This window comes from Mastigoproctus giganteus, chromosome 2 (genome assembly GCF_048544385.1).
Source record: "Mastigoproctus giganteus isolate SK-2022 chromosome 2, ASM4854438v1, whole genome shotgun sequence".
NCBI classification, from domain to species: domain Eukaryota; kingdom Metazoa; phylum Arthropoda; class Arachnida; order Uropygi; family Thelyphonidae; genus Mastigoproctus; species Mastigoproctus giganteus.
The window spans coordinates 145,124,711-145,151,561 of NC_143576.1; the positions used below are offsets into that span (position 1 = coordinate 145,124,711).

The 26,851-nt window shown below is 38.2% G+C and overlaps 1 protein-coding gene across 1 annotated transcript in view; it reads left to right on the forward strand.

Annotated features, from left to right (window-relative positions):
- LOC150089638 (ectonucleotide pyrophosphatase/phosphodiesterase family member 5-like) overlaps positions 1 to 26,851 on the forward strand; it is a 91,766-nt gene that overhangs the window by 52,792 nt on the left and 12,123 nt on the right. Inside the window, exon 2 of the mRNA XM_090389570.1 lies at positions 24,317 to 25,053. Within this exon, the coding sequence (XP_090245696.1) occupies positions 24,317 to 25,053 (737 nt within the window). The remainder of the gene's footprint in view (positions 1 to 24,316; positions 25,054 to 26,851) is intronic.

Sequence of the window (26,851 nt, forward strand, 5' to 3'; positions counted from 1 at the left end):
GTGAGAAGTCGCACATAGGGATCTGTTCTCGGTACCTCTGCACAGTTACGGTTCCTCTATAAAAAAAAAAAAAACATGAAGAGAGGTGCGGCTGTTGATAATTATTCTCCCCCCCCACACACGAGAACACTGCCTCCACCGTACGTGTCCCTTTCTCTAGAAATAACGTCTAGAATCTGTTTGTAAGGTAAAACGAGACCCATCAGAGAACAGAGCTCTGCCTCATTTGTCACGGATCCAAGTCACATCTACATGGCACCAGTTTAGACGAGCTGTGCGGTGGTTTGGGATTAATGGGATACACACCACTGTTTCCTTGCATAGAGTCCACTTGAACTGAGCCTTTTTAACACAGTCCGGTTTGAAATGTTTTCACCTGGCGGCAGCAAACTGAAGAGACAGTTGATAGAGTACATCGTAGGGTGCTGTCTTGCTGTTAGAGCCAGATAGCCATCTGTTCTGGTTGACGTAGCCCTCGGGCGACCTTGGCCAGTTCTTCTTGTAATGGTTCCTGTCTCCTGAAACTTCTTCCATAGCTCTGAGACGACACTGCGTGACAAATTAAGCCAACGTGCCGCCTGCGACTGCCCGGCTTCAAGTCATCCAACGGCCCACCATCTCAAAGAGTCACCTAAACGATGATGACTTACCATCCTGCGTACTGGGGATGTGGGTATCCCATTGAGCATGTAAGATGTAAAATCTTACAAATATAATATTTTGTGGAGGAGGGAGATTTATTTAAAGTAAAACTTATAATATGGCAATATGGGGGAGCGAACCTTACAAGCCAAGGGATTAAATTAGACAACGTCCATACAAGGGAAGAGGTAAGTAGAAAGCTATTAGCAAGCTAGATACACTTCAACTCTCAGCTCACACAGGCAAACCAAAACAATAGAAACGAGTAGCAACTGCTATTAGTAAAAGGTGTCAACTCTGGTAAACAATAACGCGGTGGACCATGTGCTGTCGGGACATTTCTTTAATCGGTTACACCTGGATAGTAAAAACGGAACAAAATGCTGGGAATTAGATGGAAGTCTGGCTCTGGCTGTCAGTGATGGCAAGTTTTTAGATCGTGGGAAATTTGTCTGCTACAGTATAACTATAAGCGGCTGACTTCAAAGGTACTGACAGCCTGAGAAGGTTTACAAATTTCTTAAAATAAGAAGTTAGATCGAGCAACAAGGAATCAGCTTGAGAAAATTAAAATTAGCGAATAAGAAGAGAGAAAGTTGATAAAATGAGTAAGATTGGTTAAACAGAAAGCTAGGACGGCTTTGACATATGTAGGCGGTACAGAAAAGGAGATAAAAAAAGTGAGTGAACAGGGAGAGAAGACTCAGAGTTGAGTTATGTGTGTGTTTATGGAAATGAGTTAGAAGACACAGAGTTGAGAATTTGGGAGTGTTTTGCGAAGATGAGTTAGTGATAGATCCCCGAGTTGTTATGTGGGTGTTTAGGAAAATGGGTTAGTGGGATTCTAAGTTGAGTTTTTGTTGGTGCTTGGGAAAATGAAATAGTCAGCGGACACAGCAGTCGAGATTTTCGTCGAGATAAGTAAAATGAGTTAGTAACATGGACAGTTGAGGGTTCTGTTGTGGTAGGAAATATGTGTCAGTTAACAGTTGAGTGTTTGGTCGTGGTGGGAAAAGAGAAGGGTAGCGCCCTGGAAAATTTTTTTCTTGAAAAAGTTCATAATGGGTGGAGCGGAAAAACGAGGGTTAGCACCCTATGAGTTTTTCCTTGTGATAAGTTTTAATAAAGTGGAGTGGAGAAGGAGATAGCGTGAGATGCCCTATGAGTTTTCCTTGTGATAGGTTTTAATAAGGTGGAGAGAAGGGGAGCGAAATCCGCAGAATCAGTAGCTTGAGAGAAGGAGCGAAAATGCGGAATTAGTAGCTCGAGGAGCAGGAAGGAAGCAGCGAATGGAAAAGATAGTAGTAGCCCGAATAAGGTGGAGAAAGAACGGCAGTCCCATGCAGCCAAGAGTTCCTAAAAATTACCTGTAGCAAATTCAGGTGTAGCTGATGAAGGAGATCCTCAGTGAGACAAAAATGAAAGTTTGAAACCGCCCCGGAAAAGCGAAAGAAAGAAAAAAAGATAATAGTAAGTACTGTAAGTTAAAGACTGTTAGTAAAACAGTACAGTGATTAATTAATGAAAAACAGATAGTACTAGACGTAAATTGATAAATAATCTCTTAAGTAAATTATATATATACTAACAGAGTTAATTAATTCAAAAAGGTTATTGTAAAATGCAAGAGAAACGGAAGACAAGTAATAGATTAAATTGTTGTTCAAATGATTATAATATGTTAGAAGGATAATAAAGTTTATAGTGAGAATATTTGAATGTTCGAAGGATAGATAATTGAATATAGTGTTTGTATTAAAGAAGAATTGTTGGTCCAACTGAAAGACTAATAATAAATAGACTTTAGGAAAGTTAAGATTGGTCTTCAGTGTATTGTAACAGAATGGCGAGAACACAGTATAATAATGAAGTTGCATATTGATTGTTAATATAAGAATAATATATGCAAGGTATTCTAGACTTAACCGTGTATGCATATTACATGTTTTTTTATTCAATTGTATATTATGTTGTATATATGTATGTAAATAAACTTTGTTTATTAATGTGTGTGTTGTTTGTCATGCTGAACACTCAGCCTTTCCGAAGGGAATTATAAATAATAGAGAAGTTCCCTTGAATCTAGAATTCTCCTAGGAAGTTAAGTCAGATGCGTAAGTGGGGGGAAATAAGAATAAAGTGGACAAACACATAATAGTGAACAAAACGAAATAAAAAAAAGAACAATAAAACAATAACTAAATATATAAACGATCATCATATCTTTGTTTTCCACCCCCCCACAGCAAGTCAAAAATGGGAATGAAATGATGTGGTCGCAAACAGTGTTTTTATAGGCATGAATAATTTGCCTAATGTGTGTCTCTGTAAGGTGGTAGACTGATTTATATTGGATACTCGGGATTTGCATGCCAGGATGCCTTAATTATCAAATACTGTTAGATGCTTATTATATCAAATATTAATTTTATTGTGACAGTTTCACCCAAGACCACACTGTTCACAATAAAATATTCATAATATTTTGTTCTGTTAATTTTGTCGAGTAGTGCATAATCATAATATATAATTATGAATTCATCGATAATATTCAAATGATCCATTATGACCATCACTAAACTGAAGGTATAAACTCCTCTGGTTCCTGAAAGCCGTAGTAGAATTTTGACTAAAGACGAGAAGCAAGTACTGTATGATACTTTAAGGATAATGCTAGATCCCGTATTGCAAGACATGATAGAGGAAAAGTTTCCATAGGGAATTGGAAGGCTATTCCTCGTCCACCATGTTCTCCAGACCTTACCCCATTTCATTATTTATTCAGATCTCTAGGCAACCTTTAGACAGAAAGAGGTATAGCAACCCTAATGCAACTAACACTGACTTCGAATTGTTTTTTGCTTCTAAATCTGTTCAAATTTATCGCCAGGGTATCCAGTGTGCTGATGCATCACGGCCTTCGTAGCCTCAGTGCTCATTGTAAACAATCCAAAATACTTTTCTACAGAAAGTCCGACACAAAGGGAAGTGGAAGCTGGGAGTGTAGAAGGGGTATCGAAAAAAAAAAAAATCATCAGTGGTAGCACGTGGCACAGCTTTCTCAGTCGTAAAAGAAAGTTTATATCGATAGGTAACGCAATTATAGAAATGGATGTCGACTTGATTATCTTGACGACCTTTATAATTTCATGGTCACGCGAAGCATCCTAGCAACAACTTATATTTAAGTGCAGTGGATGGAACTACATAATCGTTGAATGGTTCGCTTTTAATAGCCGTGTTGCTCAAGACCGGTTGAGAGGACAGTAATGAATATTCTCTGGGGTAATTTAATTTTTCCTTCAGCTGCATCTCGGCAAAAAAAAGTATACTCGTTATAAGCCTATTTACTTCCCTGTATATTTCTTTTACATTAAGTATCAATTATGGATGCTAATTATCATTTCGTAATGAATGATTTACGATCGCTGTGAGGACCTCTTGACTCTTTAATTACGGTTATCAATCGAGGTAACCCAAATTTAACAAACGAGCGATGATCTCAGAAATCCTTGTCAGTTAATGATTCTCGGTTACCAAGGAGACGAAATTATGACATAAGTTTCGACAAATTAGGTTGTTTACACAAAGCCTAATGGCTTCTGGCATTAACATTTTCTTGAGGAAATTTTCAGAATCTTGTAGGCCGTAAACAACTCGAAGATTCTTAAAACTAGCTTTCCATATCTCATCCCCTTCCCTTTCCAAACGAAGTAGACCTTTTCTCAGTGGAAAGGGTCTTGTTTTACCTGAGCTGTGTTCAAGTCTGGTTTATTGTTTAAAATATTTTATCAGTGCCTTTTAGTTATTCAATCTGTGGGAGTATAATTTAAAAGACGCTTAATATATCTATTGTTTTATTTGTATTATATATTCCTATTACAGTTCCTTTTTTATTATCATTTTTTTTGTTTGTACTACTACCTTTTTAACTTACTGCTCTGAGGAAAGCTGTTTCCTGAAAGATAGACAGCAACAGTCAGAGAACAGTACTAAGTCCACAATGCAACCTGACTTCTATGTTAATTCTCAATATGATCAGAAGATCCAACTGCTTAGAGTTATATTTCTTCTAATATACACTCAGTGATCATTGAATTATGATCATTCCATCCGCAATGAACTATGCCTCATAGCTCGCAGTATAAAAAGCCGAACAGTTTCATACGCCCGAGGGCTACAGTAATTTGCATCTACTCGTGCAAGTCAAAGTGATAAAGTAGCATATACGGGACGTAGTAAAGATATCAGTAAGGAGTTTCAAAAGGGAATGACTGTAGGAGCTCGGGGCTTCGGTGATTACAGATAGGAAACGGCACTTCTCGGTTGCTCACAGCCACTGTGGTTAAAGTATAAAAAGAATGGTATCAAACAGCTCAAAGACTCCCGTCGACAGAAATGTAAAGGATTACGCAGGGCGGATATTCGTGGCGAGCAAAGGGTGCAACGCGTTATACGTGCTGAACGGTAGGTCACTGCGACATTGACTTCGCAATACAATTTTAGCATTACTAGACATATGATGCAAGAAAGCAAACTTATAAGAGGATCTGCGATTTCTGCTGTTCGCCAACACGCCGATCTGGGCATTATTTTTGACCAGAAGCTCTCCTTTCTACCACACATAGACCATCTGCAAATAAAGTTCTGTCGACTCCGGTGGATGCTTAAGCAAAAACTTATGCATGTCCATGACCAGGCCGTTGGGTGCAGATATATTAAGACTATCCGGTCATACTTTATGGCGCAGAAGTCTGGACCTCAACTGCCACAACACACCTGAGACGGATTTTTACGGGCGAATTTTGGCTATTGAAGTGGGCCATATGGAAATTTCGGCTTTCCCCTGCACCAAGGACCACCCAGATGGCGGCAGCTCTGAACATCAGACATCTTCCTGCCATTATCCATGAGAGGACTCGTCTTTGCTGGCTGTAAAAATGATGGTTGACATTATTTCGGAACCAGACTTCTGGGCTAACTACGGATGAAGAATCCCAGTACCTAAAGGACTGGATTGGCCCGAAGGCCAGTCCAGTCCTTCAGGCCACCCCAAACCGGTTAAAGTTATCCGATCGGTTCTTACCCGTGCAAATGCTGCAGTACATATACTCCTTGGATGGATACCTCTACAAGTTCGCATTAGATAAAAAAATATAGGCAGAACGTACTCCATTGACTTCCTTCTCAGGACCACGTCACAGGACATTAGAACCTGCTCCCAAGGACCTGTCCATCACTGCCATGAATCCATCACTAGTGTTCCAAATTTCTGCGCCTGCTCAGATGACTCCAGCACTGTAAAAGGACTGCTCCCTGGAGAATAATTTAACTTGAAAACATGCTATTGTTTATATATTTTCATATATAAAATTTTCACTTTTTTTCCAATTTTTAATCCTACACTTGTATAATTAGCATAATATTGTTTTTTTTTTTTTTTTCTCCTATCTCATCCTTGTTTATTACATTGTATTAGCCTTTACTGTAAACCCCTGGCTTGTAGCCGTGAAGGGTATTGTGTACGGCGTGTGCCTTCTGTATGCAATAAAGAGTTCTTATATAGCATCGCCCAAAAAAAAACAAAACTTCCAGTTTCACCCATGCATCCACTCCAAAAGTTTGTCTAGTTCAGCTTTGAATTTATTTAAGCTGACAACTTCCACAACGACAGATGGAAGTTTTGTTCCAGCAATCAACCACCCGCTGGCTAAAGGCAAATTTCCGTACATCTATTCTTCAACGATTTCCTAAATTTGAATTTGTCCCCTCAGGCTATTAATCTGGGCAAGAGGAAGAATCACATCAGCATGGAGCTTGCTCAAACCATTCAAGGCCTTGTACACCTCAACCAGATCACCTCGCAGGGGCCTAGTCTCCAGAAGCTGCAATTTGCAGAACTTAAGTCTTTCTTCGTAAGAGCTCATGATCTGATTATCAGCAGTGATTATTCATGCATTAAGAATCTGCTATAAAATATCGGTGTAAATACACCAAAGTGAATTCATAATGAAAAACTACATAAGTAGTGTTAAGGCATCGACTTGATTGTATCTCATATTGTGACTACCTTCATAATGAGTTATCATGTATTGCTCTACCTCGAATAACTAACGCTTCACTAATAGAGAAGACTTTTGTTACTTATTCTCAGTGGGCATCACCATCCAGACGGCACCGTTTCAAGGTTTGTTGGCCTATGTGGGTGGGCAGGTACCCTGGCCTTTTCTGGTATGGTTTCAAACTCATATGTTATGCCTTCATTATTTATATTTTATTTAAGTATTATCTTGCACACCTTTTGGCAATCTCTCATATTGTGGAAATTACTTCACAACTAGGTTGCATGATTGCAACACCAGGGTACCTGCCCTCCTGCCATCGACGATAGGCCAACAGGCCTTGAAACGGTGCTGTATGGGTGCCCACTGAGAATAAATAGCAATAGTCTTCTCTAATAGTGAAGCGTTACTTATTCGAGGTGGTGCAATACATGGTAACTTGTGAAGAACAAGTCGATGCCTTCACACTACTTATAATGTAGTTTTTCATTATGAGTTCACTATGGTGCATTTACACCGATATCTTATAGCAGATTCTTAATGCATGAATAATCACTGCTGATAACCAGATCAAGAGTATAACTCACTCTGGTTGCCTCTTGAACATGCTGCGGTAGAAAACAATTATCCAATAAATTCACAAAAGTCTTGCTAGTGTGTGAATGACCAACCGCACATGTTCTAGTCAATATTTGGAACAATATGGGAGAATGCAAGAACAATATAAATGACGACACGCCTCTCACTCAGACGTATGTGATTCACAGAAGGCAACTCAAGAGACACTACCCTTACGCTGATCATCGTCGACGGAAAATACTGTGGTGTCAACAACATGCTGGTTAGACAATGGAGGACTGGAAACGGGTGTGGTGATCGAAGGAGTCAATGATGCTAGGAATTTTTAAGTCTTTTTCACAATGTAGCTTACTTGGTCTCAGTCGAGAGTGGCATCCTTTTTGATCCCGAAAACTCTGATTTTTCGTCCAGCAAACAGTAAATCGACTACGGAACACACGCAGTTTATAGGCATATTATATATGATGCAATATGGCCTTAGTTGCTGATGCGCCTAAACGCCTACAACAACCAACCATCGTGCATGGCGCGCACTATCCAAGCCGGTGGCGGTAGTTGCTTAATATGGGGAATATTTTGCTAGCAAGAACTAGGATCCCTGGTGCGTATAGCTCAGAGTTTCACTGGTGAGGTCTACCAGCAGCTCTTAATTTACGGACATAATACACGGCAGATGAATTTAATTATTCGGATGGCCTAAAAATAATACTTTGGTTATGTGTGCATAGTGTTAAGGTCAGGCGCTACATGTAGTTTCCCACATCTGCGCCATATGTACACTGTGAAGAAATACAGAACATCGTAAATGCCAGAAAAGTGTTGTGTTGAATGGGTAGTATTATGTTGGGTTCTGTTGTGTGTCCTGGCATTTGGCCACAGGGTCCCTGATGGGACCACACGTTGCCCTCAGACACTACTAGGAGGTAGCCAGGCTGCCCATTATTCTCTGGAAGGTCTCCATCAGGGTCGCCTGAGCTTCCTGAACGGAGACCAATTTAAAAAAGAAAAATTTAAATAAGATAGAGCGCGTGAGTACAGGGTGTACGGAAGAAGATGGGGGTGAAAGTAAGAGAGTAAGGGGATCTAGGTGAAGGCAACCCCTAAATTGACAGTGGAGCGTATGCCCCACCAGGCGAAAAAGGGGAGGGGATAACTCCAGAAGGGTAGAAAAGCCACTCAGCGAGAGTGTCAAGTGTGACATATTTTGCGGTGAAGGATCACTGGAGTTTACCTAACCATGTGGGTGAGTTAGCAGGTAATCCTACCCTGGATATTCCAGGGTTAGCAAATTGATGTTGGTAAAACGGTCAAGTAGAGATTTTTTTTATTTACGATTTCAGCAAGTCCCTCACGGGTTTGTATCCCTAGCTTGTGTTGGTTGTAGAGTCCTGCGCCTAGCAAAGAGGGTCTGTGCGTACTCCGTTAGTGATTTTTAGTGTTATTCGTCATAAATGAACAGGTGCTCCTGTCCTTGAATTATGTGTTGGAGTCCGGTGTATAGCGTTCCTCGAAGATCGTCATAAATTGGGCAGTTATAAAGAAGATGGTCCCAATCTTCAGTTTCTCCACATGTACAGTAGGGGTTATTCATGATTCCCAAAGTCGTCGTCGTCATCATCATCAGCCATTTTCAATCCACTGCAGGATGAAGGCCTCTCCAGCAACTTTCCAGTTCCTTCTGTTTTGAGCACGGGCCATCCATTTACTACCCAAAAACTCATGAATTTCATCTATCCATCTCCGCCTTTGTCTTCCAGGTTTTCTTCTAGCTCCTCTTGGGTACCATTCTGTTATTTTCTTAGTCCATCTGTCATCATGTCTTCGAGCTATGTGTCCTGCCCAAGACCATTTTAGTTCTTTAGTTTTGATAAGAATGTCCTTTACTTGAGTTTGCTGCCTAATCCATGTGTTTCTCTTCTTATCTAACAGTCTGATTCCCAATATAATTCGTTCCATTCTTCGCTGTGTAGTTCTTAGCTTCTCTTCCATTCTTTCTTTTGGTGAGTGCCCAAGTTTCACTTCCATAAGTCATGGTGGGGAGTATACATTGATTCATTATTTTACGTTTCAGACAAACTGGGATATTGCTCTTCAGTATGTGACTATATTTCCTGAATGCTATCCATCCAAAATTTATTCTTCTCTTGACTTCCAGCCATTTATCATTATTACAGCTAATAACTTGTCCCAGATAAGTATATGACTCCACCTTTTCAATTACTGCTCCTTCAATCATTATTTCCCTTTCCGTGGCATACTTGTTCATCATTACTTTTGTTTTAGCCATATTCATCTTTAGTCCAAAATCCTTACTAACTGTGCATAACTGATTAAGATTTTCCTCTAACTCTTGATTTTTTAAGGAGTCTTTATGTGCTGTAATGTAATAACTAGATCGTATGTATAGCTTAGCTTAATTTTCAGCACTCACCTCATAGTAATCCGCTTAGCTGGTGGAGGGTTTTTACCACATACATAGTGGTTATAGGATTCTAATACTTTACAGGGATTATGGGTTTAAAATTAAGTTATGGGCTATAAAAAAATTTTTAAGAAAGGAAAGTGCACCTTCCATGGTTGCCTAATTAAATTAAATTAAGAGAAAAAAGGAAAATATAAGCTAATAATCGCGCACGAGCGACTTTCGAGTTTCCTCGTCTTCAGTTAGCTATAGTGGAGGGGGGGGGGAAGAGAGCGCGCTTGTGTTATATACGAGTTGGGTTCCCGAAATGCATTTCAGTGCACGTGAAAACTTATCCACGTGCACGATCTAGATTTTCCTCTAATTCTTTGGTATCGTGGCTTATGACCACAATGTCATCTGCAAATCGTAAATGGTTTAGGTACTCTCCGTTCACATTGACTCCTTTCTGCGACCAGTCTAATCTTCTGAAAGCTTCCTCAAGGGCAGCAGTAAACAGCTTCGGAGATATTGTCTCCTTGTCGAACTCCTTTCTCGATTTTAAATTTGCTATTGTCTTTGTCTAGTCTAATAAAGGATGTAGCACTCACATATATTTTCTTCAAAATCATAATATATGGAGTATCTATGCCTTGTCTTTCCAGTGCCCGAAACATTGCCTTATGCTGTATGGAGTCAAATGCCTTTTCATAATCCACAAATGCCAGGCATAATGGTGTTTTATATTCATTTGCTTTCTCCATTAGCTGTGCTATTACGTGAAGGTGATCCATAGTTGAGAATCCTGTCCTAAAGCCAGCTTGCTCTTTCGGTTGATTCTCATCAAGTATTCTTTCTAATCTGTTAGTAATGACCCTTGTGAACAACTTGTAGATATGGGATAACAAGCTAATTGGTCTATAATTTCCAATTTCTGATTTATCTCCTTTCTTATGCAGCAAAACTATGATTGCATTATTCCACTGCTTAGGCATCACACCTTTTCTAATGCACTTTGTGAAGAGCCTTGCCAGTTTTTGTGTTATGTCTCTTCCTCCCAATTTTAACAACTCTAAAGTAACTTCATCTTCCCTCGGGGCTTTCCGATTCTTCATTTTCTTCAATGCATGTTCTACCTCATCAGGAAGAATATCGGGTATGTCGTATGTGTTGCTACTTTGCAATCCATCCTCCCCACTGCTGGCATCATTCCCCTGCTCCTTGTATAATTCTCTATAGTAGTCTTCTGCTATTTGAATTATACCTTCTCTGCTGTTTATAAGTACACCATCGCTATTCTTCAGTTTCAGTATCATTTGTCTTTCTGTATTACTGCTCATGGTTGCTGATTTAAATCCTTTGTTTTCCCTTAATGCTTGTTCTACTTTTCTTGTGTTAAATCTTCTTATGTCCTCTCTGAGTCTCTTTCTAATGGCTTTGCATAACTCAGTATAATCAATTTTCTCCCTGTCAGTGTTTTTCTTGCTCTTCATTTGTCGTCTTTGGTTCATCATGACAAGTGTTTCTTGACTAATTTTTTCTTCTTTGGATTTCTGTTTCCCTATAGGTTTCTTGAGCTTTACAACTTTCAGAAAGTTGTAATATTCCTCGTCGATATCTTGGTCCTGAGCAGTCTGCAGAAGCTCAAACTTGTTCTTAAGTTCCAGTACATACTTCTTTTTCTCCTCCTCTGTTATTTAAAAGACCTTTGTATTATTTACTCGAGTCAGTTTTTTCCTTTCCTTTCCTACATCTATATCAAGTGTACATCTTACCATTCTGTGATCACTTCCAACATTTACCTTATTCAGGACGGTAACATTCACAATATATCTTCTGTTAGTGAAGATGAAGTCGATTTCATTAGTAGTTAATCCATTTGGACTCTTCCATGTCCACTTTCTGTTCACCCTTTTCTTGAAAAAAGTGTTCATTACTGACAGTTCTTGAGATTCTGCAAATTTCACAAGTCTTTCACCTCTTTTATTTCTTTCACCAATTCCAAAATTTCCTATAGTTCCTCTTTCTGCGCTATTTTGCCTTTTTCCAACCTTAGCATTGAAGTCCCCCATAATAATAGTGTAGTGGGTTTTCTGCTCATCTAGATGACTCAATTTCAGTGTACATTTCTTCAAGCTCTTCATCATGGCTCGATGTTGGTGCATAAATCCATTATCTTTAGCTTGTACCTCTTAGAAATCTTGAATATTAGTCTTGACACCCTTGGTGATGTACTTTTGAATTCCAAAATGTTGTTTTTAAAATCTTTATGGACCAGAAACCCAACTCCACCTTCACTCCTTTCACTGTTTCAATTGGTGTACAGCAGATTTCCACTTGATAAACTTAAGTGATTCATTTCCCAAAGTAGTCAACATGATTTATAGAGCCGTGTCCAGTTATAATATATGTACAGTAGAGGCCAGGAGAGAACCAAGGCGGCGACTTTGGATAAACAAGTTTGACGTCCAGGATGAATTTCTTAGTTATTAGGCCCAAAATAGTCTGGTTACCAGCAGCTCTTAGGAGACCATATGCACTTTGTCGTATTGCATTTTTTTGTCGACAGAAATGATTTTCGAAGACGACAATGCGCCTTGTCATCGGACCTGAACTGTGCACAAGTGGTTCGAGGAACACAGTGAAGATATCGCCCATCTTGATTGGCTTCCAAATTCACCCGATCTCAATCCACCTGAACACCTGTGAGATGTTTCGGAACGAGAAGTGAGGCGTATGGACAAGTAACTGTCATGTATTCCGACACTGTGGAATGTCTTGCAGACAGCATGCTGCAGATCCCTACGGACGTCTTCAGGAGTAATGCCTAGGCGAATAGCGGCTGTTATCCGTGCGAACGGTGGCCCAACGCGGTATTAGTTAGGTGGTCATAATTCAGTGATCAATGAAGTATTCATATGGGTATATACCCATATACAGTACACACACACAAATGAGAACCATTAATAATAAATAAGTACGAACCTTCTTAATTTAAGTTTTCGATCTGTTATATTTTTGATATTTTTCACTCATTTAAAACTCTTAATATTAAATGCAACTTCAATTAATTAATTACATGTAACTACAATTAGGTGTTCTCAAAACTCACTTATCTGAATTCATTATACAAATTACTTTTTAATCAGTGATACTGAATTTTCGACCAAATCTATAACATTTAATACCTATCATTCGAGTTTCATGGACTGCCATTTCACAATACCTATAACTCTTTAATGAACATAATTATTATTACAACCAAGAATATTTCTATATTAAAATTCAATTTCTATAACTGCATAACATCTGTCAAATTTTGCTGATGTAACTGACCAACAGAATGCCTTTAATGTAAATAAATTCATAGTAAACATTTATTGTTAATTCTTATTTCCTTTGTAAGTCCTTATTACGCTACATGTACCTAAATTGACAATGTCTATTATTCATAAGGGTGAACCTGTCATTCATTCATTTCAAATCTTCTACTCTATGTTCTTTATTCATTCATCAGTTATCTCCTTTATGCATGAATTGTAATGTGTCCATGAAAGCGAACTTTGTCCCGCCGATATCTCCTGTTGAGGCTTATATCAAAGTTCCAAGCCTTTTCTACACGAGCCAAAACATTTATTCAAGCCTTCAACCACTGCTGGGGAGATTCAGAAGTACTTGAATGACGATACGGGATTATAGACTACCGTTCGTAAACTCATTACGATTTCCTTCTTGTGCTTCATATCTGGTTATCAGTAGCATTCGGGAACAGAGCTCTGTCTTGAACACCACTGTTTGGCCAGTGGGAACTCTCATCAAGCCTTTTTCTTAGTCTGTTGCTTTGCCTTGAAGAAGAGAACCTGTTAATAGAACCTAGCGCTTAAGGGTTTCTAGTTATATTCCTAAAAACAGAGTACCAACATCCTAACCACTTATGCAAAGAAATTTCTCCGCTCCTGTATAAAAAAAAATATAACATAGTCGTGGTAGCACAGTTAGTAGGATCGCCGTCCTCCCCCACAACGGGTGGAAAAGACCTGCGTTCGAGTCCCGTCGATGACTGGAGGAATTTTTAATGGCCTTTTTCACAACGCGGTTGAGTTGGTCTCAGGCTATGGTAGCATAGTTTTCGCCCGGAAATTCGGGCTTTTCGTCAGAAAATTGACTTTAGAACACGCTCAATTTACAGACAATATACGGAACAATATGGCCTTAATCGTTGATGCTCCTAAAATCCCACTACAAAAACATTCTCAGTTTCTTCCCTGATTTGTAGCAGTTCCCGAGCACTATTCTGTCGATAGTTGACATTCAGGATTGTTTAAGTTCAGCCAGCGATATTTTAACTACTATTTCTGAAGTCAAAGACCATATCGCTGTAGGACCTGGTGGACTGTCAGTTAAAAAAAATGTTTGAATTTACTAGTGCCATTTATTACTAATTTGTTCAATCTGTGTTTATCATAATTTTTTCAGAAGTTTACACTGAGTTCATATTTTCAAAAATCGTGGAGATGAATCTGATCCCTGTAATTACCGACTCATCACGATTATTAATATTTTTTTTTTAGTCAGGATCTTTGAAACTGTAGTGTTCAAGAATTTGAGTGGATACATCTATCGTTTATCCACGAATTTCAATTCGGGCTTATCGCCTATAGATCAACCGACTTGGCTTTATTTTCGAATTGCACACGTATTAATCTGAATAAGGTTCATCAGACTTGTCTATTCTTAGACTTTGCCAAAGGCTTTGGTTGTAAAGGTCAACTGCAGCCATTATTAATCCACTGCAGGATAGAAACCTCAATAATTCATGTTGAGGGAAATGGACCATAATCTGCCACGCTGGTCCAGTGCGGGTTGGCAGATCGACTGTATTTAGCAGTCAGGGGCTTGAATCCCGGTCTACTCAAAGAGCATGTGCTACTGCACTCCCGCTCCTGACCACTCGGCTACGGAGGCCTACAGCTTTTTCCCGAGTTCATCCCAAAGTTCTTTGCTTTAAGTTACTGTTTTCTGGAGTGTTACCACCTTTAATTGAATATATAATTAATTTCTTAAATAATAGGTCAGCAAAGGTCATTCTTTCACCCTTCACTGTTTTTTTTTTTTTTTTTTCTTGCGGAGTACCACAGGGCTCTCCTCTGGGCCGACAATTTTCCTAATATACGTGGAGTTGGGGGGAAACCCCGGAGCCGCATTACAAATAACACTACACACTATGTTCATCACATATTTCAATAACCTCGCAACATTTCTCCAAACCTTCAATGTCAAATGGAAAATGTTTGCTGAGGACCTTAGTCTACAAGGTTATCGATTCAATCTCTGATGCTCATATTTTACAGTTTCGAAGTCATCTCATATTAGCTCAGTGAAAACAGTATGGCAAGCTATATAAATTTTATCCTTAAAACTTTAATACTATGTTGATCAGGAAGAGGTCGAAGTTGTTGATCATTTCAGAGATCTTTGTGTTACCATTCATGATCTTCATCCATTAGCTCATATAAATGGCATTGTTCCGAAAGCTTTTCAGCTTCTTGGTCTTATTAAACGCGCTATCTCGGCTTTCAATAATGAGGTCGCTATTGTGACCCTTTCAAACAAACAATTTTACCTGTCGTTGACTATTGTGCCATTATTTGGTCTCCGTCCCAAAAACATATCTACTAGAATGTATTCAAATCACTTTTTTTTTCGTTTTCTTTGTTTCAAGAAACACATAGTTCCGTCGCTTAATTCCTACAATTTCAGTATTGCTGTTTCATTTATAATTTAGTTCAAAATTTTATTTATTCTCCTGCTCATCTAACTTATTCCTTTGCATGTTCCTCGAGAAAATTCATGTCACTAGTGCACGCTCTCCTCTATGAGACCGGAGGATTGTTATATATCAATCCTCAATCCTCCAAAAGATAGAAAACAGACAGTTTTGCGAATATGTGTTCGTATATCCAGATAGGATCAACATTTCAATTGATGCTCTGAAACTATTAATACTAGCATTCGCTGGGAAGTTTAAATTCGAATTAATGTTTTATGATCATTACTTCATTTTTTTATTACTTATCATCATAAGGCATTTTCAATCCATTGCAGGATGAAGGTCTCTTCAGCAACTTACCAATTCCTTCTGTTTTGTGCAATGGCCATCCATTGACTACCCACAAACTCGTGAATTTCATCTGTCAGTTTCCGTCGTTGTCTTCCAGGTTTTCTTCTAGCTCCTCCTGAGTACCATTCTGTTATTTTCTTAGTCCATCTGTCATGTCTTCGAGCTATGTGCCCTGCCCAAGACCACTTTAGTTCTTTAGTTTTGATAAGAATGTCCTTTACTTGACTTTGCTGCCTAATCCATGTGTTTCTCTTCTTATCTAACAGTCTGATTCCCAATATAATTCGTTCCATTCTTCGCTGTGTAGTTCTCAGCTTCTCTTCCATTCTTTTGGTGAGTGCCCAAGTTTCACTTCCATAAGTCATGGTGGGGAGTATACATTGGTTCATTATTTTACGTTTCACACAAATTGGGATATTGCTTCTCAGTATGGGACTATATTTCCTGAATGCTATCCATCCAAAATTTATTCTTCTCTTGACTTCCAGCCATTTATCATTATTACAGCTAATGACTTGTCCCAGATAAGTATATGAATCCACCTTTTCAATTACTGCTCCTTCAATGATCATATCCCTTTCTGTGGCATACTTGTTCATCATTACTTTTGTTTTAGCCATATTCATCTTTAGTCATATTCGTCTTTACTAACTCTGCATAACTTAAGATTTTCCTCTAATTCTTTGGGATCGTGGCTTATGACTACAATGTCACCTGCAAATAGTAAATGGTTTAGGTACTCTCCATTCACATTGACTCCTTTCTGCGACCAGTCTAATCTGAAAGCTTCAAGGGCAGCAGTAAACAACTTCGGAGATAGCGTCTCCTTGTCGAACTCCTTTCTCAGTTTTAAGTTTGCTACTGCCTTTGTCTAGTCTAATAAAGGAGGCAGCGTTCTCATATTTTCTTCAAAATCATAATATATGGGGTATCTATGCCTTGTCTTTCCAGTGCCCGAAAAATTGCCTTATGCTGTATGGAGGCAAATGCCAGGCATAATGGTGTTTTTATATTCATTTGCTTTCTCCATTAGCTGTGATATTACGTGAAGGTGATCCATAGTTTAGATTCCTGTCCTAAAGCCAGCTTGCTCTTTCAGTTGATTCTTATCAAATATTCTTTCTAATCTGTTAGTAATGACCCTTGTGAACAACTTGTAAATGTGATATCAAGATAATTGGTCTATAATTTCCAATTTCTGATTTATCTGTTTTCTTATGCAGCAAAATTATGATTGCATTATTTCCCTCCTTAGGCGTCACGCATTTCCAAATGTCTTTTGTGAAGAGTCTTGCCAGTTTCTGTGTCATGTCTCTTTCTCCCAATTTTAACTCATTAGTAACTTAATCTTTCCCCGCGGCTTTTTGATTCTTCATTTTCTTCAACGCATGTCCTACCTCATCAGAAAGGATATCAGGTATGTCGTATGTGTTACTAATTTCTGATTCCTCTTCTCCACTGCTAGCATCATTTCCTCGCACTTGTATAATTCTCTATAGTAGTCTTCTGCTATTTATAAGTACACCATCGCTATTCTTCAGTTTCAGTATCATTTGTTTCTGTATTACTGCTCATGGCTGCTGATTTAAATCATTTGTTTTCCCTTAATGCTTGTTCTACTTTTCTTGTGTTAAATCTTATGTCCTCTCTGAGTCTCTTTCTAATGACTTTGCATAACTCAGTATACTCAATTTTCTCATTGTCAGTGTTTGTCGTGCTTTTCATTTGTCGTCTTTGGCTCATGTCAAGTGTTTCTCGACTAAATTTTTCTTCTTTGGATTTCTTTTCACCTATAAGTTTCTTGGGCTTCATCACTTTCAGATAAGTATTCGTCGTCGATATCTTGGTCTTGAACAGTCTGCAGAAGCTCAAACTTGTTAAGTTCCAGTACATACTGCTTTTTCTCCTCTTCTGTTATCTCAAAGACCTTCGTATTATTTACTCGAGTCAGCATTTTCCTTTCTTTTCTTACATCTATATCATTACTTATAATTCGCTTGATTTTGGTTACTGTTTTATTATCTATACGCGAAAATAAGGACATCTGCGAAGCTAGCGAGGTCTCCCATATATAATCCAGTAATTCACCAGCGAATGTTAACTTTTATTATATTCTGATATTTTAGTGACTGAAGATTTAAAAAATATAAGAGTAAGCAGTCCTATTTTGATGTCTAAAGTTATGATTATTGATATTAATATCCATATTTGCAAATGCTAACGAGATCGGTAATAATAATAGTGGTAACTGAAAACTATCATTTCCAGTTTATTTTTCACAGAACGACAAGATTTGCTTAAAACAAACAAAACAAATTAGAGTTGTCCTTGACATCGTAACTAAACTGTCTGAATACATGTCTAGCAGTTATTTTAGGCCTCCTGGGGCGATTAAAATAGCATAGAAAAGACGGTACCTGTTTCTTCACCTACGTAAAAATTAAAAAGTGATGCAGTACATGTCTCGAAGGAAATATTTGTGATTTTCTTTCCTGAATAAGTGAAAAACTGACTGACTATAGGTGCCCACAAGCCGCTCATTATATAGCCATGATTCCAATATTAGAGATTAACAAGTAATCTAGAATATTTTAAGGACATTCGCAGCTGGAGATCGTTAGGAAATGTCTGTTTCTCGCCCACATTCTTGAAATATCAAATGACTTTTGTCAGTTGTCGGCTGTACCCAGCAACTGACAAAAGTCAAGAGCTGCTGACACGTACTAGAACAAGGCGCCGAAGCGGAACATACAGTAATTTGGAAGTAATCGTTTTGAGTTAGAGCACTTTCATGTAGGTCATGGAAGTAAAGGAGGACACTGGTCATTTCCCTGCCAATAAACTAGTTGAACATTTCTGTTTCTTTTTCCCCCTCTTTTATGGTGATCCCAAACACGAAAGTTATTGAATCCGTACACGGATTGAGGGTTGGGAAGCCAGAAGAAACTTGTTGATAATGGACTTGAATTTCTATAAGCTGTACTTTTCTGGAAATACGTGGAAGGAACTCAGTTATTTTAGAATATATAAAACTCGTCATATCATTCGAATAAATTTCGGTGTTACGCTAATCAATAAAGAAATACAGTGAACGATGCTTAATGTGATCAAGTCAGTACTCGGCTGAAGTGATAATAACAGCCAAGCAAGGATGCAGCGCTGTTTATTGAAACAGTGGAAATGTGAGCATAAAAAATGGTGGAAGTGGACAGAATGAAAACATTGAAATCAAGCAATATAATATGCTTTAATTTGACTGTACACCGTTTCTTTGGGAAGGTAATCAATAAAATGAAATCTCTAAAAACAAATAAAGACAATATTAAAACCAAGACTTATAAAATGTTAGTGCTCTTCTGTAAAGCAGCCAGAATGCCGAGTAGAGATACTTTCTTTCAGGAGTAATGACACCATACGAGCTGTGCGAAGCAACAACAGTAACAAGACATGCTACGAGTGTGAGTTCGAGAACAAACCGAGATGTTACGTAATCACTTCAAGAGCGCATACGTATAACGCGATGAAGCAAAAAGTGATATCATACATCGAAGCTCTGATTACAATAAACGATGTCTTTTTTGAGTATAAGTCTGATCGGGACTTCATTAAAGTGATAATATAATCCGTGATCATAATAAGTGGCGTGCATTGTATCACTTATATATTATTTTTATCTTTTTTGTTTTAATTTAGTGCAACAGTATGCAGAATTTAAGCTGCATTCTCCTTTTCTAGTAATGCTAATTTTCAGAAAGGAGGAGGGTCACTATTTGACACAACTCATCCCCCCCCCCTTTTTTTCCAGCGAAGCTTACCTGCCGCCTCTTTAAGAAAGAAACTTGCAGTTTGAGCACTTTTTCCCCCTTAAAAAAGAAACGTGCGCAACCTGTACGTTTCTTCTACTTTAAAACAGAAGTGTCCAAACTGTCACCCTCTTCCATGATTCACTTTCAAAATTTCTGACAAACAGTTGTTTGTCCCAAATTTTGAAAGTGACCACAAAGTTCTTCCTCTTTTCCCTCGGTTCTTAATTAATATTATTTGTATGAAATGAATGAAAAAACTGCATTTTTTTTCTAAATATAGAGATCAGCAGTTATAAAATTAATGGAGTGTCAGCTTTTCTCATTTCCTTCCTGTTTGTCTCTGGCAGTGCGTGTTTGTGGGTGTCACAGTGCATAGTTACAGATCAAAAGGGCATCGGACCAGTAAACCCTCATTCATCAACTTCTGTCAACAGTGTTAGCGCATATCACTGCAGAGGGAATGTTGGACCACTTCACTTGCTTTTTTTCAATTGGCATTGTCACGTGTTGGCTTCTATTCCTTTCAGATGCTTAAGAGATCATTTTTTAGGACCATTTTGGAAGCCACGTCAGATTGCTACTTGCGTGAACTGTATATCATCCAAATTAAAGGTATCATCCTCGTCACGAGCACCAAAATAAAGTTTTAGAGGGACGGCCAATCACTTATTTAGAAAGCAAATTACGATGATATTTCTCAGGTCTAAACGTGTGTTCTTAATGCTTCACGCATTAAAGTAATCATTTATTGATAAATATCATTTAAATGGTTATACAGTATCTTAAAAATATTTGCATAATTTATTATTTCCTAAAATTTTAGAGGGAAGAAAGTTGTTTCTTCTTATGGATGCCCGCAATTCCATCTTTCTTCCTGAATTTCAATTGTCAGGGCTAACTTAAGTACTCTTAGAGCCCAAGTTGAGCACGGTTTTCTGATCCTAGATTATTTGAAATTATTTGTCTACTTGGATTTATCATAGTTGTTAAAAACAGTATGTGTCATTAATATATTTCAAGAATATATAAGTAAACTTCGGGGCCCTTCTAGCCCTCCTCTAAAAGGATCCTGTCAGCTATAAAAGGGCTGAACAAAAATCACGAATAGGTATGGAAAATTAACTCCTTCAATGTATGCTTGTTATTCTAGTAAGGAATTGCCAAAAGCTGCTCTATCGAATTTTTTTAGTTATTTTCGCATCTTCAAATCTTTTAATCTTGTTTGTTTTTTTTTAAGTTTAGAAAATAGAAAAATAAGTTACAGGAAGCCACATCTGGTGATAATGGAGACTGTTCCACGTGTGGATTTTTTTTTTTTTTTTTTTTTTTTTTTAATGCAAGGATGAATCATGTGGAAAGTTTCGGTCACTGTATTTTTTCAATTTTCATCTAAAGCTTAATGCACACAAGTTATTCTGTACTCTCGGATATAATTAAATACGAAGCATAGTGTTTGGGTAAGGAATCACCGGTGATGTCCCACAACTGCACTGTCAGTACTCGTGTGTAGTATACAAAACTCTATAAATGGCAGAAATGTGTGTTTTGTACAGTAGCATGTCACTCAACGTTTATCGAAGCAACTTCACTGCGGGGCACTCTTTAGACAGGAAATATCTATTCAGTATATGCTTTTTGATTCTCGTGTTAAAATCGCTGTTTAATCATCTATCCATCCGTGTTAAGTCGTTGTTTATCCGAAGTTAATTTATAATTTTCTAGAAGGAAACTACAAGCAAGAAAAAACAATTAGGCTATCAGTCATTATGAAATTCAACCGAAGTTTTTACATTCCTTTCAAATTTTCCAAAAGTTGAACGATGTCAAGTTCAGCAGAGAATGCTTGAATCTGCTGATGCTCATGAAGCAGGGGCAGAACAGATATCTAAATCGGTTTGTAATTATTATTTTCACGGTCCGTGAGTTGCTCAAATCCATATGTGTGTATTATCTGTAGGAGTGTGGGTGCGCGTTCACGGCAGATTTGTGTGTGGTACGGGATGAAAAATCCGGAATAACTCATGCTGAAAATCTCCCTTCGCCTTAGATTGGCTAACTATTTCTTCGATTGAAGAGAACCTTAATTCTTCTAATACATCGTGGTATTATTTATGTTCAGGTTCGACACTTTCGCATTTTCAACACTTTCCGCTCTCTTATTCTCAACAGTGCTTCAAAGCACACCCTGTTGAGAACAAGACCAGCGAAAGATTAGATTTTAACACTTCTGTTTTGATGATGGTATCAATGTTTACCGACTTTTATCATTATTAGTCTGCAGACTTGACAAGACTATGATAAGATTAAGATTGTACCGCGAACTTCACGCCTCTTCAGTTACAGACATACAAAATTAATTTTCTAGTTCAGTTTTAAAGTCGAATGTTTCTACAGTTTGAAAACATCCGTTCACTCGTCCAAAAATCCTTACAAATTCCGCACTCATTTACGCAAATTCACTGAATCCTGTAGAACAGTGGATTCATTTTCGGCACGGCTTTAGAGCCAAGAAAATATGTCACGAGACTTTCAAGCAGTTCTATATGGTTTTTTGTTCTCTCTACATTTAAGTTTTGTTGCGAAGTATGTTCACTTAACCTTCACTGTGCTGTTATTCTTAGTACTGTCACTAAGCGTCTTTTCTCCCGTCTTCCTAAGTGTATAATGCCACGCGCAGCCAACACAGAGGGTTTATTACTGTGGGTTCAAAGGGGTCTATCTGTATACTAGACAGCACAAAGACACATTGTGACACGTTTAGTCTACTTTAAACAACGGGCAGACAAGAATGAGCGGGACATTCCAGCCAACACATGAGATGTAGCAATGAGACACTGATGTTAGGGGAAGGGCAGAAAAAAAACGTGTGGGGAAGGGCAGAAAAAAAACAATAGTTGTGTTGTAAGGCGAGATAAAGTATGTGCAAGAACCGACTAAGTCCACTGACCGATTCTTAAGTACATATTCAATTTTATTTAACACTTCTAGATTTATTTGCGCAAAACATTTTTATTTATTTCTAATTTTAACACTGAAATCCACTGAAGATATAGTTCGAATGGGGAAATAATATTTCCTTTGCCTTTAACAAAACGCTTATGAACTACTAATTAAAGGAGTGATCTTCCAAAACAGAGTTTCAATCTGTTTTTTTTTTCTGCCCTCTGCTCGATCTGTATGTATTTGTCAAAATGTCAAACTTAGTAAGGCAGGAGTCACAAACTCACGCAATATCGAAGGTAAATAGATATCCGAAAAATCTGAATCGGAAAAAAATATATAAAATAAATAAGAAAATTCCTAATTTAAAAATATGCCAGGAATGGAAATATATGGAATTAATAGCGTTGCGGCAGTCCCATGATCGCATTAATACATTCACATTTCATCTGTAAGACGGTTCAACTCCATCAATGAAAATGTTCCTTGGCATCATTATTCTCGAGGTTAGAGTTGTAAACCGGAATTGAGCTGTAATCTTGGCGCCTCCATAGCCAGGTGGACAGGAGCAGCAGTGCGTAGCACACGCTTCTTGATTAGACCCGGGGTTCCAGCCCGTGACTACCAAATACGGAGGATGCGGAAAGGTCAGGGAATGACCACCGCATATCCCCGGAGCAATATGGCCTTAGTTGCTAATGCTCCTAAAAACCAAATAACAACAACAGCACCGCCTGTCCATACTTACAACAATGTTGTTGATAAGTTAAGTTCTTGCGGTAACATCGCCCATTCCTCTGTCAGCGCCATCTTCAGCTAGTGAACATTTTCTGATGGGTGTGGACGTGCCGCTAGGCGTCTCCGCAGAGCGTCCCATATGTGTTCGATGGGATTTAGATCGACGGAAACGGGCAGGCCAATCTATACGAACAATGTTCTCACTTTCCAAAAGCATATCAACAGCTGCAGTGCGATGGGCTGTGGCGTTATCATCCATGAACTCGACTCGGGGCCAATGGCACCTCGGAACAGACGCACATGGAGAAGGATAACCTTAGTACAGTAGCGTGCACCAGTTCCAGTTCCAGTACGGTCTCCCAGTATCTGGAGTTGTGTACGTCCATCCAAGATAACGCCTCACCATACGAGAACACCTCGACTCCATATCGATCCCTTTCAGTGATGTTTGCGGGGTGACACCGTGTGCTAACCTCTCGCCAAATTAGCTGACGTCCAGAATCAGTTCTGAGTCTGAATCTACTCATCAGTAAAGAATATCTTAAGTAAAGATTTTGTGGTTGTAACCTTTAGAAATATTGTTGGTCCTTAAGTTTTGCACACCGGTGTATATATAGCATTCAAAGTTTTATAACTTGGTTTATATGAAGTGATTTTAATATCCTATTTTAATCATATTGCAACCACGGCACACAGTTTATTTAAAATTAAGAGTAACATATTCAGAACTAGTCAAGGGCATGACATCATATATCACTGATCAAAACCGCCATGAAAGTTCAAGTTTTTGTTGTCTTTTACATTTTCTTTACTGTATTGTATTCTTTGGAGGCATATGAAGCATGTGTGGCATTTAGGCATAAACATCTCAACTTTCTTTATACAATAAGATAGATGTAGCAAAAATGACCTTTTATTTAACCCAAATAAGTCTATATTGAGGCAAACTTTTCTGTTTTCAATGTTATCTTAATAATCTGTTCTAAATCCTCGTAGCAGCTACTTAAATCATCTTACTTTTATTCAGGGCTGTATGAAGAAAGCCATGGAATCATCAACAACAGAATGTACGACCCCGTATTCAACGAAACTTTTAAGAAAAGCAACCGAGATCCGAAGTGGTGGGACGGTGGTGAGCCGATATGGATTACAGCGAGACTTCGAGGGTTAAAATCGGGGGCGTATTTCTGGCCAGGATCAGAAGTAGAACTGAAGGGTTTATACGCCAATGAATACGTGCGTTACAACTCCAGCCATCCTTTCCGCAGAAGAGTAGATACTCTCGTCAACTGGCTGTCAAATGATCTCGATATAGTTATGGGTTATTTCCATCAACCTGACCAAGCTGGTCACGACTACGGAGTGTTCAGCGGCAAAGTGCGAGAGGCCGTCACCGAAATGGACAACCTTGTAGGTTATGTCATCAACTCCCTGCAGGCTAAAAATCTGTTGAACAATACGGATCTTTTGTTGATATCCGACCACGGTATGGCCAATGTAACACACGACCAAGCGCACACAATTGTCCTCGCCGAATACCTCAATATTCAGGACGAAGTTCAGCTCGTTCCACAAGAGGGAGCTGTAGCTGCTATTCTACCTCGCACGGGAATGATTGACACTGTGTACAGTAAACTAAAGAATGCACATCCAAAGATGAAAGTTTTTAAAAAAGAAGATATTCCAGAGAAGTACCACTATAAAAACAACAGGAGGATCATGCCAATCATTGCTTTAGCTGAGGAAGGATACCAGATTCTCAAGGTAAGATAAGGATTGCATTAATATAATATAAATAATCATACTGTAATGTCTTATAAAACGTTTTAATGATTTTAATAATATTTTGGACATAAGCACCGCCCTCTGCCTTCCTCCTCCTTCCGGTTGAAGGAGGAGGCCGTGAATGCAATGTCTTCTAAGAAGTCCTAATGCGTAAAAAGAACGGACAGTGAAACTTTCTTCTTTATATATAAGATTTATAAAAAATAAATCTAACATTCTTGCGTCCCTGGGTTTTAATGCGCTCGAGGCAAGGAGCTCCGTACTGGAATAATCAAAATCAAACACCGTTTCATTCGAACTAGTTCCTGAGGGATCATACTGTACCGAATCAAGAGGGAACCTTGTACAATACTTGTTATGAGCGACTTGTCAGAAGGGAAGCCAAAATCTAACGAACTGTTGTATGACAGTATAAACGGTTGTCAGGTTATCGAATTATATCGGAAGCAAAAAAAATGGTCCAAAGTTCTTTTGATTATAAAGTGGGGAACTTCTTGTTCCAATAATGAATTAAATTTAAATATAAATACTTTATTTTAAGAAAGTAAAAATCATTTCATCTGGGAAATGAAACCATTCATTTAAGCTGATTTGACTTCTGTTAAGAATTATGGAAAATTCTACCTGAATTTCAGTAACTGTACAGACTAAAATTACTAGGCTGCTGTTATTTCTGGCGCAAGGGCTGCTTAAGCCATATTGCGCCTAAATTAACACAAAGCAACTCGTTTTTAACAGTAATGACCTACTTATCAGTGAATTTCAATCATACTTGAAGAACGTTTTCATCATTTATTTTCTTTTCGTGTTTTGTTTCATAAATAGTTGTTAGTTTTCAGAACAAGTGTCTAGATCATCCTATATAGCACGTATACATTAAGGGAAAAAAACAATAAAAAAGTAGTTTTACATTTAGAATCTGTCAGCTTTACAGATCACACAAGCAAGATTACACGACATTAGATGTCAAAGAGGCGGAACTGGAGTTAAATCTGTCCTTGTAACCATTTTTCTTTGAGAGTTGAATTCGTCTTATAGCGAAAAATAATAAACTTATTAGTTAAGCAGTTCAATGCAACAGAGTCATTCTTCAAAATAATTTTTGACCTTGACTTGGAGATCCAGGTCAAGACCCAATTTCGTTTTATTAGATCGATAGATGAAATTGGAAAGAACCTATCAAGTTAAGTTAGCCTCTGAAAAATGGCTAGAGAATAGCTTTTCCTATCTTTTGATTTGAAATTCACCAGTTTATTTATTCCCAGAGAATGAGGGAACACTACTTGGAGCTTCTAAAGGCCATAAGAAGCAACTGTAAGACTTCAGTTGAATTAGCTTTTGGAGATCGGACTTATTGGAATTTTTATACATGATAGAGCTTGAACTAGTGAGAGGGCTACACTGACTCACTAAATATGTGATGCTCAGCTTCTCGTGAGAGCTACGGTTGTGATTCTACTGCTGTAGTGAACATTTCTGAGCCATAAAACATTGCTGAGATAACATGAGTCCTAATATATCTTATTATTGTGTTGGGGTTAGGCTGCTTCCTTACAGACACATTTTTGTGGTATTCATGAGATGATCACTAAAGAGCTCTCCGTTCATTAAAATACCAAAGTCCATGTGGCATGCTACGCTACTAATGCGATCCGATGGATAGCAGTTAAAGTAAAAAGAGGTGTACGTGGTTTTTTTTTTTTTTTTTGTGGTGGAGGAATACAAATTGTTGGATGCATGTGCAGTCGAGATTTTCGTGAGAAATTTTTAAAAGAAA